Here is a 16,837-nt window from a genome sequence, read left to right as displayed (position 1 = left end):
ATAACTAACCAATATTTAGGTAGACAAATTCAACATAAAATTGGGTCAAGTTCACTCATGATGAGACTTAAACTTGAAACTTCAATATTTCAGACCTTTCCTAGTCCATGCTGCTACTGTGCAGGTCAGTAATCCAGAGGTCGAGCCTAACAGAGATTTCATGTGCTGGAACATCTGGAAATCTCCCCACCAATATATTCATGCATTAAAGGGGAATGTTCACGATCCCTTTTGTTCCAACTGTTTGTGTATTGTCCTTCACATATGTGGCTTTTAAGGCTTCGCTCTCTCCTGCAAGCATCGAGGTGGTCTGCAGGAAAGACCAGAGGTTGGAGAAGGCAAAAGGATGAGAATTTACTGCAGCAACCAGCAGTGTGTTTATGAGTGAAGTGGAAGCTTTGTTGGAAGGAGTTAAGATGGCTGGTAATCTGGCAAAGGCATACTCACTGTTTTTTTCAAACATACTTGATTGAGAAAATCTCGCATCAGTGGTGAAAGATACAATATCCTTCCATTAACAAACGAGCAGGAAATAAATTAGCTACCGGATTGCAAAGTGGGCTATTCATTGACCCTTTGTTGGGTTTCCTGCCCTCTTCATGAAGATGATGTTGGATAGTACAATTGAGGATTTCCCTTTTGGGTTATGAGTATCCTTTAAGTTGTTCTTGATGCAGAGCAGCTGTTATGATCAGCCCTCAGGTAAAATTCATGCATGCTGTGTTTATACAAGTGGTTCGGATCCTAGTTAGGCACAAGGCATCGGTCGCAGTACTAGCATGCACTGTGAGTAGGAAAAAGGACTCGTGCGGTTTTAGTATTATTAAGAGGATTGATAATGTTCTAGCCCATAATAGAACTAAATGAACATCTCATTATAGGGAACTAGGATGCTTCCAACATACTTGAAACACAAACAAACAAGCAGATTAGCCATTTATAGAACCGAGCTTTAAATAGAATTCAAAATTGATGGTCACAGTAAACAACCAGGATATTGGATTTTAAAATAAAAATTCATATCTAAATACCAGAAGACCAAACAGAAAATTGATTAGCACAGCCTCCTATAACAGCTCTCATTCAAACTACTAAATTTCTGGAACAGAGACTTCTCAGTGGGCAACTGCAACCCTTCCAGCTACTTGGTCCAGATCACGTTGGCCATTAGATGTGATTCTCCTACCGCTGATCAACAGGATAAAATTTAAGTTGATGTTAACAGATGACAGATGATTCTCGAAATTCAATAACAATAACTAATAAGAAAAGAAACACAAAAAATTCTTCAGAATAGAAAAAAACGAAACATTGATATCTAACATCGGAATCATTCTGACATGGTCTCGCTACGATCCTAAGAATGCAACACAAAATTTCTTAACGTGATTAGGGTTTAGGTTGTATGTTAAAAGTCATGTTGGATAAAGTTATATCAGAGGTTATGTTCCTTCTTTTTCAGGTCTGCAGTTCAAACATTATACTTTACCACAATTTATTGCTATAAACCTCAGACTGTTACAGGGAATTTATGCACACACATTCATGATGCATGATTCCCCATGATACCAACCCAATTGAAGAATTGCAACTTTGCAAAAAAATAGTCTTATAGGCCCCCAACTAGTCAGAGTTATTACGTCAGCCGAACCCAGTCATATTACATGTATATTTTCCTTCTGAACAAAGAGGCAAATTCTTGAATGATACTAGCTAGATGTTCTCTCATTTACCTTCAACAAATCACTAATGCCAGCAGCAATCAGAAATTATGAAGGAAAACAATATCACTTAAGAAAACTCACCCTTTGGGATCAATATCAATGATGTTCACATTCTGCAATTGCTGAAGAATGTGACGGGCAACAGATCCACTGCTCTTGCAGAAATGGCGTGGGCGACTTCCATTTCTCTTAGCCCCTCCGTAAATCCTCCTAAAGGCACCTACACCAAGACCTCCCCTCAAGTATATTTTCCTTGCCATGGAAGCTACAGAGTAACAGAATATGGGGTCCATGAGAACATAAATACGCAAACAATGGCTCATTCTGCAGATTAATAAGGTAACAAATTCACATACCAGCTCTGATAAAGTACCAATCAGGGTCATAGGGAGGAAGCTCCTTGAGTTTACCAGTCTTCACAATATCAGTCCATGGAGGAAGCTCAATCTGGGTTATTTTTTGTGAGAAAGAAAAAGCAGATCAACAACTTTACATTTACGAAAAACAAACAAGACATGTTGGATTCCACAAGTTCAGCTAGACAGTAGTTGCATCTCTAACAATCAATATTTAGGAGTTAAGAGGCAATTTGTTAAGAGTTGTGAAGTGGGAGGAAGTAAAGAAAAGAAGAACCTTGCCCGACCGCTTGAGATGGGCGGCGTAAGCCTTCACGAAGTCGTGGGGGGAAACGTCCTTCACTGTTCTCGCTGCCTCCATGTTCACTCTTTGTCTGCTTCGGCAGAGATGGTTCCTTGGCTGCTTCGCGAGATGTTTCTTGTGCGGCCGCCGAGGAGGAGAAACCTATATAGGATTCAGAAGGAACTAGGGTTTTAAGCTGCCATCGTGCGTTATCTAAATTACTTAAATACCCCCTACTAGCCACACCCAGAACTTGAAAACGTTTTCCATTTTCATTTTTAATTTTATTTTTTGGAATTGATTTTATTTGTTTGTCCAAAATGCCTTTGGTATCACTATACATTATTTTTTTTATATAATTGAGAAAGAGGAAATTTGAACCCTACTTTTTAAACAAACAGAAAATGCACCAACCAATAAGTCAAAAATGATATTTAAAAATATTTTAATTAAAGGAAATAATTTTAACTATCTCTCATATATGGTTTTCAAATTTTCTAACTTGTTTACTAATTCCATAATTAAACTATTGGAAAAGGATTTGAGTCGAAAAAGATAAAAAGAAGCTATACATCAAGAATTCAGGATGAACTTCTTCCGAGTAAGCATTTGATTAGTTTAATTGTGATTTACAATTAATCAAATTATAAAAAAATTAAAATGAATAAATAAACAAATGATAAACTTTTTTCCTTAATCAAAATTTTAAAATTTGAAACCAAAATAGAGTTTACAATGACTGCCTTTGATACTGAGAAGCTCCTGAAAACGGAGTATAACAAGAGACAATACAGACTTCCCTTATTTTATGAGTCGTTCGGCATGTGGGCTAATGTGACAGGAAGAAAAGAACCATACATGACAAATTCATGTTCTGCTCGTCATTTGCAATCTGTAACAGCTAGGCTGGTACATAATTTTCTAGCATCCACCTTACAAGGAAGGATCAATCGTTTAAAGCATGTTAGTGCTGAGGATCTATGGATGATGGAATTAATTGGAATCCAGTTTGACCTGAATATTGCACAATATGATCATCAGAATGAGATGAGTTACCCTACGGGATGAGACGACCCTACCATATGGAAACATCATATCGGCTCTAGTTAAAAAGAAAGGGATCTAAAGCAATATATATCTAGCTGATTGAGCTAGTCGTTGGCCTCGTAATCTCTCTATTGGATGGCTCCTAAAAAGGGGATATGAGATGAGTGTTGATGAGTCATTCAACTTTGTCGAAGGTAGCCCAGTTCATCTTGCCCATGATACTCCATCCAGTGGTCCATTTAGAGTTATTCCAGATCTTATTTCGAATGATGTGATGTATAATATACTTGTGAGGATTGATGAGAAACTCAGTAACCAAATTGATAGAATGCAGACATTGGAATTAAGGATACATAATGTTGAGAATCTTCTAATGCAAAGAACAAATACAATTGATCATGTAGCAGAAATGTAGTCGAAAGAAATAGTACAGAGATGAGTTTCTCTGACATGAACTTCTAAGAAAAAGGACATTAGTTGTCATTGGTTCTGGCTGAGTCAAACATAACAGATGAAGATTCATATTTTGAGAGTTGTTAGTTAACTGGATTAAGGATACTGTAATTTGTTCGCAAACAATTTGTGGTATATTATTATTTTTTAATTCGCTCAACATGTGGTTTAACTTTCATATGTTCACTCATACTTCTGGTCGAAGATTTAAGGTATTCAATTGGATATTTTGTTATGATGGTGCTTGGGGTTGGGTTATGGTTTGATATTATCCATCATAATTGGCTTACCCTACTTCAAAGAACATGACACACAATAAGCGAGTCACGTAATCCCATATCAAAAAGTCACGTAATTCCATATCAACTAGTCACGTGATTCCATATCAACTAGTCACACGATTTTATAATAACTAGTAACATCACTCTATATATACTACTCACGCGACTCAATATCAACTAATCACGTAATTCCATAATAATTAGTCACACAATTCCATAATAACTAGTCACGCGACTCAATATTTATTACTCACTTAATTTTATAATAACTAGTCACGTGATTCCATATAAACTAGTTACGTGACTTCATATTTACTACTCATGCAATTTTATAATAACTAGTCGTGCGATTCCATAATAACTAGTAACGCCACTCCATATTTACTACTCACGCGACTCAATATCAACTAGTCACGCAATTCCATAATAACTAGTTACGCGACTCCATATTTACTACTCAATCAATTTTATAATAACTAATCATGCGATTCCATAATAACTAGTCATGCGACTCCATATTTACTATTCACACGATTTTCTAATAACTAGTCATTCAATTCCATAAAAACTAGAAACGTCATTCCATTTTTACTACTCACGTGCCTCTATATCAACTAGTCACGCGATTATAAATCTTAACGGTTCACGCGATTTCATATTTACTAGTCACGTGATTCTATATTAACTAGTCACGTGATTCCAAATTTAGTAGTCGCATGATTCCATATCAAATACTTGCGCGAATCAATATCAACTGATGACACGATTCCATATCCACCATTCATGCATTTCAATATCAACTGGTTACAACCTTATACCATGCATTGCAATTCAACATGTCATATAGGCTATAAAGTCAAAGGGTTGGCATATGCAAACACATGAACTCTGGCATGTAAATTGTGTAAAATACTAACAGAATTTAAGAGATGAATAAGAAAAAAAGAATGTTGTTATTAGACCCGTATGCTTATCACATCAATGAATACTGAACTGTTCTTACTGCCCTTCTCTTTGTTAAATGATACAAAAAAGAAATATTTGTAAATAATACAACAAAGAATAATTTGGAGATGATACAGAACAATGTTATTTACATATTGAAAAAGAATGAACAAATTAAAAAATTTAACAAGTGATGCTATTTGCAAAAATCTCCAGTGCAAAAATTTTTCAAAGGTCGTCTATGGCTTTAGCTTTCAAGGTATGATCCTCTGAACCAATCAACTACTACAATGAGACAATAACCCAATTCCCGCAACCGTAGTAATCTTGCTGTATCAAGGTTTTTACATTTAACTTATTCCTCATCCGTGTCAAAGATCGCTTTTGACTACGCGAGCTGACAAAGTACTTAGCTTGATGGCATATAATAGGAAACAATGTTGTTAATGGACTTATCTACTTATCACGCAAGCTGAACTTCATTGCATCTGTTCAACTGTATGATGAGTCAACTAACATCATACTCCAATTCAGCAAGTTGATGTGCATTACCACCCAGTGGCCATCAAAAAAGTAAGGTATGAGAATTGAGTCAACCTCGTGCCATGGCAAACCCCACGGAGGACTCCCATCCCTTGCATACTCAAACACATGGTCTGGCAATACCGCCTTAGTCACCTTGAATGTCTTATCGGTCAGGGGATGCTTCGTTTCTTGGCTTAGACCCAGCAAAATAAGCTGTCCATTACGTTTCGCACAAAATTTAGATGCCATTAACTAATACACACCTTATACATTTGAATAATTACAATTCATTAAATATAATACACACACAATAATTATAATTCACCTCGTTCCTAGGTCCCTAATATTGCTAGTGAATTCCTCCAAGGATAGCCTCGTAGGGATTGACAAAAACAGTCGGTAGGGCACCAAACTTCAATCTTGTCACCATGTAGAACTCCTTAGAAAACCAAGCTTTCGTTTTGCCTATGGCAAACCATAACTCATCCTCGATGGCATCGGGTTCATTGATTTTGCGCAGCATTAAGTTGTGCACGAGACTAATGCAGAATAAACTCTTCTCTAATTTGACATCCATCATATGCCCAAAGCATGTTCTCTTCAACGTGTCCAAGTCATTTACTTTGCACAGCATCTCACTTATCACATGCAAATGTGACCACTTACAAGGGATGTTAATGCCAGCGTTAAACCCCCATCGGTGCCTCAGCACACAAAGTAAAGATTCCACATTATCCTGCTCTGTTCCTGTGATGGCCATCTGCAACATAAAACAGATAACATTCCCATTTTAGTTTAGTTAATACCATCATTATAGATTAACAAAAAAACAAGAGGAATTTCTGAGAAATAGCCCTCCACAGAAGCTCACATCAAAAATGACTCTCATAATAATTTTAACTATTTTTAGATAGCCCTGAAATAGAATAATTAATGCAAGTGTCGAGCATGGATTATTAAGTAAATCGACATATACATATTAAAGCATTACAGTTGACCCAAAATAAGACAAAATGAATGTAATGTCGGTCATGTAATGCCATACAGATAAATTTCATGCAGTTATGACACTCACACAATTTCATACAAAAATAATCACGCAATGCCTTATCGATAAGTCACGCAATTACTAATATTAAATGACGCAATGATCTATAAACAAGTCACTCAATGCTAAGAACAAGTAATCGAACCAGGCACGCATTAAGTGACGCCATGGCGGAACAATATTCACACAATAACCCATCAACCAGTCATGCAATGTTAAACCCTAATGCAATCACGCACAGCCTAAGTGATGCCATGCCTAAATCCAATCATGCTATCACACAATGACCTATCAACCAATCATGCAATGTTAAAGCCTTATGCAATCAAGTACACCCTAAATGGTGCCATGTTTAAATCTAATTATTCTGGCACGCAATGATTTATCAATAAGTCACGTAATGACTTATCAACCAGTCACGCAATGTTAAACCCTAATGCAATCATGCACACACTAACCCCATGCCAAAATCTAATCATGCATAAGGTGCCAACCACGTAAGCAAGCCCTCAGTCATGCAATATCTAAAGCTTAAACCCAATTCCTATCAAAGGGTCATAACGCATACATATCAACCAGTCACGCATGCTCGATCACCTTTCGACCCCAACAATACCACTTTCATATTTATATTCAACAATTTCAAACAATAAGAATATCAATATGAACAAGCAATATGTATAGGTTTATATGCTCAAAAACCATAAATGAAAAACATGAAGAATAACCATTTCTCCACATTGTTCAATATAAAATAAAAATATATTATACCTTTTTCCGCGTAATGTGAATTTCCTCTCATTACTCGATATAAAGCCTAAATCTTTATGCGAATGATAACCACTCCAAAATGCTTCTACCACTACGAAAATGCTCGAAAGTTGAACTGGCGAGGAATGTTTTTGACAGAATTGCTTCTAATAAGATATACAGACTGTCGATAAAAACTGAGGAGTTATGGACCTTATAAACATACTTGACCCTTTAATAGGTTTCGAGTTGAGACACGAAGCCAAATAAATAGGTCGATTCAATTAAAGATAATTTTGTATAAATTTTAATTTTTTTAATTAAAAATTATTTAAAAAATTTATTCTAAAAAATGTCTTATTCATAACGCCCATTTATAAAAAGAACTCTTTGTTTTAGGGCTGTTTGCCCTCCGTTTTAATATGTAAAGGAAAATTTTCAATGTTAGGATAAATTTGTAATTTTCCATGATTACATACATCCAAGCGTGATTTTGGGGTGGGTGGAATTCATCAAAATACTAAAAACATATCACTATCAGGTCAGACCCTGGGAGAAAGGATGGACTTCCCTGCCATTACCATTCAAGAGCCAGCAGGTAGGATGGATCTGCAAGGCCCAGATGATATTCTACTGCAGCATACTGTTGCTCGCATTGAGAAGAAAATGAAGCAGTACCGTCAGCAGACGCACGATCCTGGATCTTACACAATCTGCCCGTTTCCTGATTTCCTTGTTGGCATAGATGATGGGATCCAATCGCCAAAGTTAGCATCATTCGGCCCTCGTCACAGAGGCAAAGATCATCTCCTTCCCTTCGAAAGGCACAAGGATGATTTTCTTTCTAAATTTCTTTCTCGGACGGAAAGTCTGGGAAGAGGCTTGCTCTTCTATGTACGGACACTGATAAAGATCAAGGACAACACAAAAAGATGCTATTCTGAAAAGATTGTTATGCCTCCCGATGATGAGCTTGTTGACATGATGTTGCGCGATGGGGCCTTCGTGGTAGAGCTCTTCCGTGAATATGAAGAGGGTAGCGATGTCACGTGGCCATGGCATGTCCAAACTCTGATTGCAGATCTCCTGAAACTGGAGAACCAGTTACCCTTTTTCCTTCTCCAGGAGTTGTTCAATTGCTCCAACATTGGTCAAGGAGCATCAATCCGCACCTTGCCCCAGCTTGCCTTGAGATTTTTGAACCAGGCCTTCTGTAGCCCTCCAGATATGGTCAACTCCCAAATTCAACACCCCAAGCATTTACTTGACTTATTCCGCTTGAGTCTCCTTCCCTCTGCCAAAACAGACCCACCACAGCAAAGCAAACACCATCCTTTGGTGCATTCAATACAAAGTGTAAAGGAGCTCTGTAGTACCGGAATCACTGTAAGAAAGAACATAGCAAGAAGCCTCTTGGAGATAGATTTCCGGAAATTTCAAATCCCACCATTAGCCCTGAAAATCCCTCCAGTCGCCATAGACGAATTCACCAACACCATCCTGGTGAACTGTGTTGCTCTGGAGCAATGTTTGCCAGATCAGTCCAAACATTTCACCGCGTATGTATGCTTCATGAATTGCCTCATGAAGCGACCCGAAGATGTTGGATTTCTTCGTTCTGTGGACATCATCACACGCGTTTCGCAAGATGAGAAATATGTTATAAACTTGCTGAATAGTCTTGGGAGAAATGTAAGCTTCAGTGTTCGAGATTGGTATCTCTGGAAGCAGCTCCGGGAAATTCACTCCTATTACAACAGCTCTTGGGCATCAATTAGGCGCCATTTGTTTTGCTACAACAACATCATGCTGTATTGTTCTGTCTTACAGATAGCAGTCGGTATCCTCAGCTGGCGTCTTGCAAGGAACTAAGCCGCTTTTTGACTCCCCAAGCACAAGGTAAAGAGGAAATACATTGATTCTCCTTCCTTGGATCTGAATTAATATATCAAAGCTTGCAACCTTGGGGAAGCTTTCAAGTAGCAACAACAGCAGAATTTACGTTTGGGTCCATCAGAAAGGGATGGAGTTGCGTCTTTGTGGTTAGATGTGAGAGATTGGGCTTGTGAGTCAACTCAGCAGAGTTATAATGGAGTTGGCAATTCCGTCTCACCAGCTCTACGTATCGGTTTCACTGTGTTAAAATGTACTAGTACTTTTTATAATATTTGAGTTAGATGGGTTAATGTCACATTTAATGTTATGTGGAATTCTATTATATTCTCGAATGAGTCATATACTCCCTTCTAAATCCTGCTATATGATTTTATAGATTAATACATTGGAGGACCAAACTGCATGAAATTTATGGTCTATTTTGGAATGCCAATGGGTTTTCGATTGCTAAAGAGCAGGCTTAGACCCCATTTGGCAACACAATTTGGGTTGTGTATGATCGCAATTATCAAATCTATTTGCAAACAAAAATATAAAATCTTTCGTTAATAATTTTGATTATGATAAATCTAATTATAACCATCACTTCTAATTACAATGGCTGGAACTGAGTCAAATACCAGACCAATACAGCCCAGATGGACCCATTTCCCTGCATTACCACCTATGACGTCCGCTAGGTGTAATGATGGGAAAATAAACTCGTTTGTGTTTATCACTTGTCGTAATTAGGCAGCAATTTGCTGATAGCATTGAATTTTTTTAAAAAATAAATAATTCAGTCTATATAATTACTGTTCAATTATTAGAATTAAGCAAAAACAAACTGAGCAATTAAAACTTACACCAGAACATTTGATTCATTAATCAATGCACAATCGCTAATCGCAATTATTGACGAATGGCAATTTTGTTAGACATTCATCATCTTATGCAATTTCAGTTCCCTTTAGCAAGCATCTGATGATAGGTTTAGAGGTATTAAACATTCCAGCCTTCAAAAGATAACATACTACCCCAACAGTTATGCTTTATGAGAAGAAAATGCTCCACAAAGAGCAGTCATATAACTCATACGAGTTTGGATTTTCATTATTCCAGATTTGCTTTGTGGGAAGCCCAACTCTTATATGGGACAAGCAATCCAAAAAACACAAATAACTTCGGGTTCTTATACCTACTTTCTTAACCAAACTTCTAGCACACACTGAAATCGCAGCATCGAATAGCAACAGCATATACCTCTCTAATTATTTAGTTGCGGGTTGCTCCTACCAATGCGATGTGCTCTATTAGGTCAAGTACTCGGTTGCTGTAACAGAATTTTAACAAAACCATCAGACATGATATATATTTTGTGTTAGAAAATACAGAAAATTAGCATCAGTATGGTGCTTGTCTCTGTATGCCTGTACGTGCATTGGGTGCTGTATGCATGCATGAGTCATGAAAGTGTCAAAGTGTGTGCCAGTGCATGTGTACATGCACGCACGCGCATGTGTGGGTGTGTGCGCGTGGGTGAGAGACGTGAAAACATACCTGTAACCCCACTCATTGTCGTACCATGAAACAAGCTTGTGGAAAGAAGCACTCAACCCTATTCCAGCTTTTGCATCAAATATGCTCGACCTGAAACAAAACAAGCCCATTAGAACCATAAATGCCATCAATTAAGAAATAGGAAAAAGCACATCCATTAGATTTTATAATTAACAGATAACTAAATCTAAATAAAGCAAACTTGAAAGCCTTCAAAAATACAGCAATACTAAATAACCCAACTGAATATTAGGTATAACAGCAAGCATTATTTCTCAATTAATTAACACTCTGTGTAAGCAGAGCCTAATCCACAAACACACTAGGACCTTTTCATGCCTAAATATACTCAAAATGCTTCCAAACCTCCAAACCTCATAGGATTTAGACAGTATATAACATCACAGTGAAAGGCAAATGTGGGATGGATGCGTACAAAAGAGAGGGGAGTACCTTGAGTCACCAACAAAATCATTAGAAACAACATCATCATCTGTGTATCCAAGAATGCCTTTAAGTGGCCCCTCTGCAGCATACCTATATTTAAAAATTAATGAGAATCCGAATGAATGTGAAATACACTTAATTAATAAGAAAAAATATCAAAATAGAAACCAAAAGCAAAGAAATCAGAATGGATGAAGAGTAAGGAAGGAACAAGGAGGACACTTAAGCCAAAGTTAGAAAACTCACTTTATTGCTGCTTTCACATCTTCATAGGAGGCACTCTTCTGAAGTCGACAAGTTAAATCCACAACAGAAACATTGGGTGTGGGGACTCGGAATGCCATTCCAGTAAGCTTTCCATTGAGTTCTGGAAGAACTTTACCAACAGCCTACAAGAAAAACACAGGAATCATATTTTAATTTTAATTACAATTAAAGTTTGTATCCCAAAACCTGTGCTTGAATTATGTATCTGGCTATTTCTATCCCATACCTTTGCAGCACCAGTTGAACTAGGGATGATATTTTGCCCAGCTCCTCGACCTCCTCGCCAATCCTTCATTGATGGGCCATCAACAGTCTTTTGCGTAGCTGGATATTTAAAGCTACCACATTATTACAAAAATGCAACATCATGTGCTATGCGAATAAATGAGGGGAACATGATAACCAGATACCTGTAGTTGCATGGACAGTTGTCATTAAACCCTCAGCAATACCAAATTCCTCATGAACCACCTGCAACCATGTGATCACAAAATCTAAGGTAAAAGCGAACCAGATGCTTCGTGTGGAAAATGGCCAGATGATTAATACTGACAAATACGGACAGATGGAATTGTCAACTGCAATGAACTCAAAACATACACAAGCAAAATCTTACAAATTAAACACAACCCCCATGCTTAAACTCCTAACAAGTGACCAGTAACCCTTAATAGAAAACAATAGTTCAAATGCCCTTTTCACTGATAAGATTAGTATAGCTTAATATCGCAGGATGCGATCATACCTTGGCAAGAGGAGCAAGACAATTGGTAGTGCAGCTAGCATTAGAAACTATGTCCATGCTTGGCTTGTAGGTCTTCTCATTTACTCCAACCACAAACATAGGTGCATCAGCTGAAGGAGCTGAAATCACAACTTTCTTGGCACCACCCTATAAAATACATTCATGAAAGTTCAATTTAGAGCCTTTTAAGAAGTGCATACTGCTTGAGCCATGTGTTTGTGTTTGTGTGATCATACTGAAAGGCAGAAAACTTAGAGACAACTAACCTTCATATGTGCTGATGCCTTAGCTAATGTTGTGAAAGCACCAGATGACTCAACAACATACTCAGCCCCATAATCAGCCCAAGGGATCTCCGCAGGGTCCCTGGTGGATGTTATTTAAACATTATCTTGAGTTGGGATAGTTTAATAGCAAATTTTTAATGAAATTCAATAACAGGATTTTATATGAAATTGGTAAATTTTATGTCATGAGAATTATACATGCTTACAGAAGCTAGTTCAAATTCCAATCAATCACTCAAGGACAATCACTCTCAGAATAATACCTTTTGCTTGCAACCTGTATTTGCTTGCCATTAATTTCTAAGGTGGAATCATCCACAACTCTAATGGTTCCCTTAAAGTTTCCATGAGTTGAATCGTATTTAAACATATAAGCCTGCATAAGAAACAAAAGATAATAGTAAATAACAACAATTTTTTAGTGCTAGGGGTGGTTATCATGGCATATAATGAATAGAGCAGACAAAGAGTTTGTCCTCCTACCCCCAAACACAAACACGCACGCACACATGCACACACACAATAAGGAAACAATAACAATTAGTGTCTATATGGATTGTTGGTACATCTAAAGTAACTTTGATTGTGACTCCAGGAGAACAAAAAAAGGAAATTTTTTGATATCACAAGAATCAACAGACAGAAGCATACGTATTTCAAATTGCAATTTAATGCTTCCAAATGTGCAGAGAACAAGCAATAAGTACATGTCAAACCATATAAACAGTCAAGCTACCAATTAAAATTAAAATATGCTGCTCAGACAACCAAACAATGTCAAAAGAAATAAGAAATAGAAGCTAGCCTTTAATGAAAGAGAAAAGTCACAAATAGCTAGCCTTGTTGCTAAACATAAATCAAGCTCATCTTAAGCTTAATTTAAAATTCATGAAAATTTTACTTTTAGTGATTATATTCTGACTTAGCCATTCACAAAAAATAACAAAATATAAACTAGACTTTAATGAAAGGAGTGCAATATCTCAAATAACTAGCTTTCTCACTAATTGAAAATCTAGATCCATCTTGAACTTGATAAAGATTTATGGAAATTTATCTCTTATTGATTATATTGGCAACAATCTGGCTAAGAGAAATCATGGGTACTAAGAATATACAAGTCTTTTATACATGGCTGCCACAACTACTAAATAATGCTGTTAAATCTATCAAGTCTCTATATCAAGGCAATGTGTTCTAACTGATAAAATGCACACAATTACCATGTACTTAGCATCAACAAAAGGATCATTGACTGCTACGACATCAATATCATCCCTTGTAGTTGCTACTCGCAGAACCAACCTTCCAATCCGACCAAAACCTGCAAAGGTTCATTGTCAAAAATGAGTTGTTACAAGATACATTGTGCTAAGGAGAGCAATAGGAACTTCTGCACTAAGGTATACTTCTTTGGTTTTGGACTTGTAGGACTTACAACAAATACTTTGATGGAATTCTAATTCTATCCCATGCTTAGTCCCACATACTTACGAGGCCCACCCAGCAAGATCCCTAAAATGATTTTAGCTCCACCTACCTCAAAATAAGGTTCCGAAGCACATGCCCCACAACAACTGAAGTAAAGGTCAAAAGCTAATTGAACCTTAACAATGTTATAATGTATCAGAACAGTAGTGTAAGCATCAGTCTGAGTTCCAATTTGAGCAAATATAACTTGCGTAAATTTTTAACTGTATATATTGTAATAATAAATATGAACTGCAGCTCTTCACAATTTTTTTTTTCCCAGGACGGGCTGGCTACCTCAGTCTAGGATACCTATACAAACCCCCGTCCACACTTACCACATGAGCTAAGCCTAGGCTAGTTCTCTGCTATTTTGCAAGCATATTGATCACAACTCAAATACGCACACTAACTGAAGTTAAATCATTTTCTATGGAGATTAAATTAAAAAAACAACATGGTGTAGATACACACAACTATCAAGAAAAGAAAAGCACAACTTTAATCATAATAAAAAAGCATACCATTGATTCCAATCTTTGTCTTCCCAATGCTCCGTGACTCTAAACAAATGAGAAATAAGCCAAAAACAGAACATCAGTGCATGCAACTTCTCAAATAACTTGAACAGAATTAAATAAGCTTCCTTCTCATTTTTACCCTTCCCTAGCATGAAAAACAATTAGCATAAATGAAACAAAAATGTCCATATTCTTACTTGGAACTGCAGGAGGAATTTCAGTAGCAGTGGCTTTTATGGGTTGGATACTCCTTGCATTGCATTTCCTAAACGGATCAATAATTTTAAAACCCCATTAGTATCAGAGGAAAAGACCAAATATTTGCACTGTAAAGAAGATTTTGATGAACAGCCAATAATGAATAACTCAACCGTAACGAAGAAGATGTCCCCGTTGAAACCGCAGCACCAAAAATGGAGTTGCCACTAAAACCAATGCTTGAAACCTGTGCACAATATAGCATTGTTATCCAGATTGACACAGAAATGGGGTTGAGATTGCCCAACAAAAACATATCAGTAGCATGGAAAAGAAAATAACATATAAAATTATGGAAAACTAAAACACTAAATTAGAAAGGGAAAAAGAAAACAGAATAATCCATTCTACATTAGTTTTGCAAATTTTCTATATTTATCAAAATAACAAGAACAACTTAACAAGTAAGGTTTTTCTCACCAACCAAACAAACAAAACGTAACAAAGTCAAAAATCAATGTCTGCACACCTAAACTAACAAAACATGCGTGAGAAGATATTGTCATTCTCAAGATTCTGTTTGGTTCCAGGGAAAATAGCAAGAAAAGAATGATTTAAAGTTAGACAGATTTCATTCATTCAGCTTAAGTTAGCTCACTCTTCATTCCTTAAACCCCTCAAGGAAAAAAAAAAAGAATACCAAAAATAAATTGTGTCACACATTCTCAAAGCAATACGATGTTGATCAGGGAAAGTAGAGGACCTTGAGGCGATCGGAGGGTGAAGGAGAAAGGTCGGAGCGGGCCGAGTCGAGAGGGGCGGTGGCGGTGGCGGCGGCGGCGGTGGATCTGATGAGAGAGGAGAAAGCCATTGCAAAAGCTCTTCTTCGGAAAAAAATAAATAAAAATAATTTAAAAAATAAAACCCTAGAGAATCTCGAAGGAGGAGAAAGAAGAAGAGAAAGCTTTTGGCCTTTGAGAGGAAGCAGGAGCCCAGATGAGAAATAACATGAACGTTTTTAAATGCAAAATCAAACGAGACAGAAAGAGCAAGTCTTTTTTATTTTCTTTTATTTATTTTTTTATACAAATAATTGTTTGAGAGGTTTTAAAACTAAGAGCGGAGTTTCTTAAAGAACAGTGCGAGCCTAATAGGAAACACCAACTCTTTTTCCTGTGTGTGCGCGCTCATGTTAACCATCAGTGGTCTCTACTTCGAGATTTGCCACGTGTGGGGGTTGGTGAAATCTTTACCCATCATTTTTGGAGCCGTTTGGTTTAACTTTTTTTAATTTAAAAACTATTATGAAGTTATTATAAAAAATAATAATTTTTAGAATTAAGTTGAAATTATTTGATATATTTTTTTATAATTTTTTTTATAAGTTATAATTTTGATTAAAATTATCATAAAAGATATTTTTTAGAAAGTAATATTGTAATTATTTTTAATCGATGAAGATATTTTTAAAACAAAAATAAAAATTTTTATGTATTTTATAAAAAATAAAAAAAAAAAGCTCTTTATAGGAGCTTTTCCTAAAGCTCTTTTTTAAAAAATTTTATTTTTTAAAAAAAAGTTATTTTTTTAAAGAATTTTTTAAAATTTACGTTTAGCATAATTTTTTTTTTAAGAGATAGATAAGCTGAAAAAAAATAGATCAAACAAGTACTTCATCACGTGTAAAATCCGCTCAATTCTTACACCTGTAACTTTTCATAAACAAAATTTTTACAATTTTAATAAGAAAAACACATATAGATCATTAAGTCAAATATGTAAATATATTTATTTAATCAACTTTTTTAAAAAAAGTTTATCCTTTAATTATATTAAATTTATATAAATATCCAAAGATTTAATTCATTAATTAAGATATGATTTTTTATTTAAAAACAGAGCTAAAACCTTTCTTTTCCAAATTTAAAAAACAAACTTTGTATTCTTTCTTTTTAAGTTACTTAATTTTTTCTTTTTTTAATTTTGATTGATGTAAAATATTTTTTTAATTTTATAAAAAAAATAATACATTTATATCAAAATAATGTGTAAAAA

The 16,837-nt window shown here is 35.9% G+C and overlaps 3 protein-coding genes across 3 annotated transcripts; 1 reads left to right on the top strand and 2 right to left on the bottom strand.

Moving 5' to 3' along the window:
* Nucleotides 1-905: 905 nt before the first annotated feature.
* LOC110428125 (small ribosomal subunit protein eS19x) lies at nucleotides 906-2,536 on the bottom strand. Its single transcript, XM_021443843.2, has 4 exons — nucleotides 2,358-2,536; nucleotides 2,081-2,171; nucleotides 1,806-1,989; nucleotides 906-1,188 (listed from the first exon to the last, which is right to left on the bottom strand). Exons 1-4 carry the CDS (start codon nucleotides 2,439-2,441, stop codon nucleotides 1,116-1,118), a joined length of 432 nt encoding a protein of 143 aa, XP_021299518.1. The 5' UTR covers nucleotides 2,442-2,536; the 3' UTR covers nucleotides 906-1,115.
* Nucleotides 2,537-7,740: 5,204 nt separating this feature from the next.
* On the top strand, nucleotides 7,741-9,643 carry LOC110428151 (UPF0481 protein At3g47200-like). Its single transcript, XM_021443874.2, has one exon. It carries the CDS (start codon nucleotides 7,974-7,976, stop codon nucleotides 9,282-9,284), a length of 1,311 nt encoding a protein of 436 aa, XP_021299549.1. The 5' UTR covers nucleotides 7,741-7,973; the 3' UTR covers nucleotides 9,285-9,643.
* A 492-nt stretch (nucleotides 9,644-10,135) lies between these two features.
* Nucleotides 10,136-15,883, bottom strand: LOC110428089 (glyceraldehyde-3-phosphate dehydrogenase GAPCP1, chloroplastic). Its single transcript, XM_021443771.2, has 14 exons — nucleotides 15,546-15,883; nucleotides 14,956-15,029; nucleotides 14,782-14,849; nucleotides 14,588-14,626; nucleotides 13,817-13,917; nucleotides 12,857-12,969; nucleotides 12,573-12,672; nucleotides 12,307-12,453; nucleotides 11,972-12,032; nucleotides 11,788-11,885; nucleotides 11,541-11,683; nucleotides 11,301-11,384; nucleotides 10,848-10,937; nucleotides 10,136-10,620 (listed from the first exon to the last, which is right to left on the bottom strand). The coding sequence occupies exons 1-14, from the start codon at nucleotides 15,651-15,653 to the stop codon at nucleotides 10,563-10,565; spliced, it is 1,284 nt and encodes a 427-aa protein (XP_021299446.1). The 5' UTR covers nucleotides 15,654-15,883; the 3' UTR covers nucleotides 10,136-10,562.
* Nucleotides 15,884-16,837: the final 954 nt, after the last annotated feature.

Source organism: Theobroma umbraticum, unplaced genomic scaffold (genome assembly GCF_002168275.2).
Source record: "Theobroma umbraticum cultivar Fairchild unplaced genomic scaffold, ASM216827v3 scaffold_25.0, whole genome shotgun sequence".
NCBI classification, from domain to species: domain Eukaryota; kingdom Viridiplantae; phylum Streptophyta; class Magnoliopsida; order Malvales; family Malvaceae; genus Theobroma; species Theobroma umbraticum.
The sequence above is the reverse complement of the archived record's forward strand: the minus strand, read 5'-3'. Positions and strand labels throughout refer to the sequence as shown.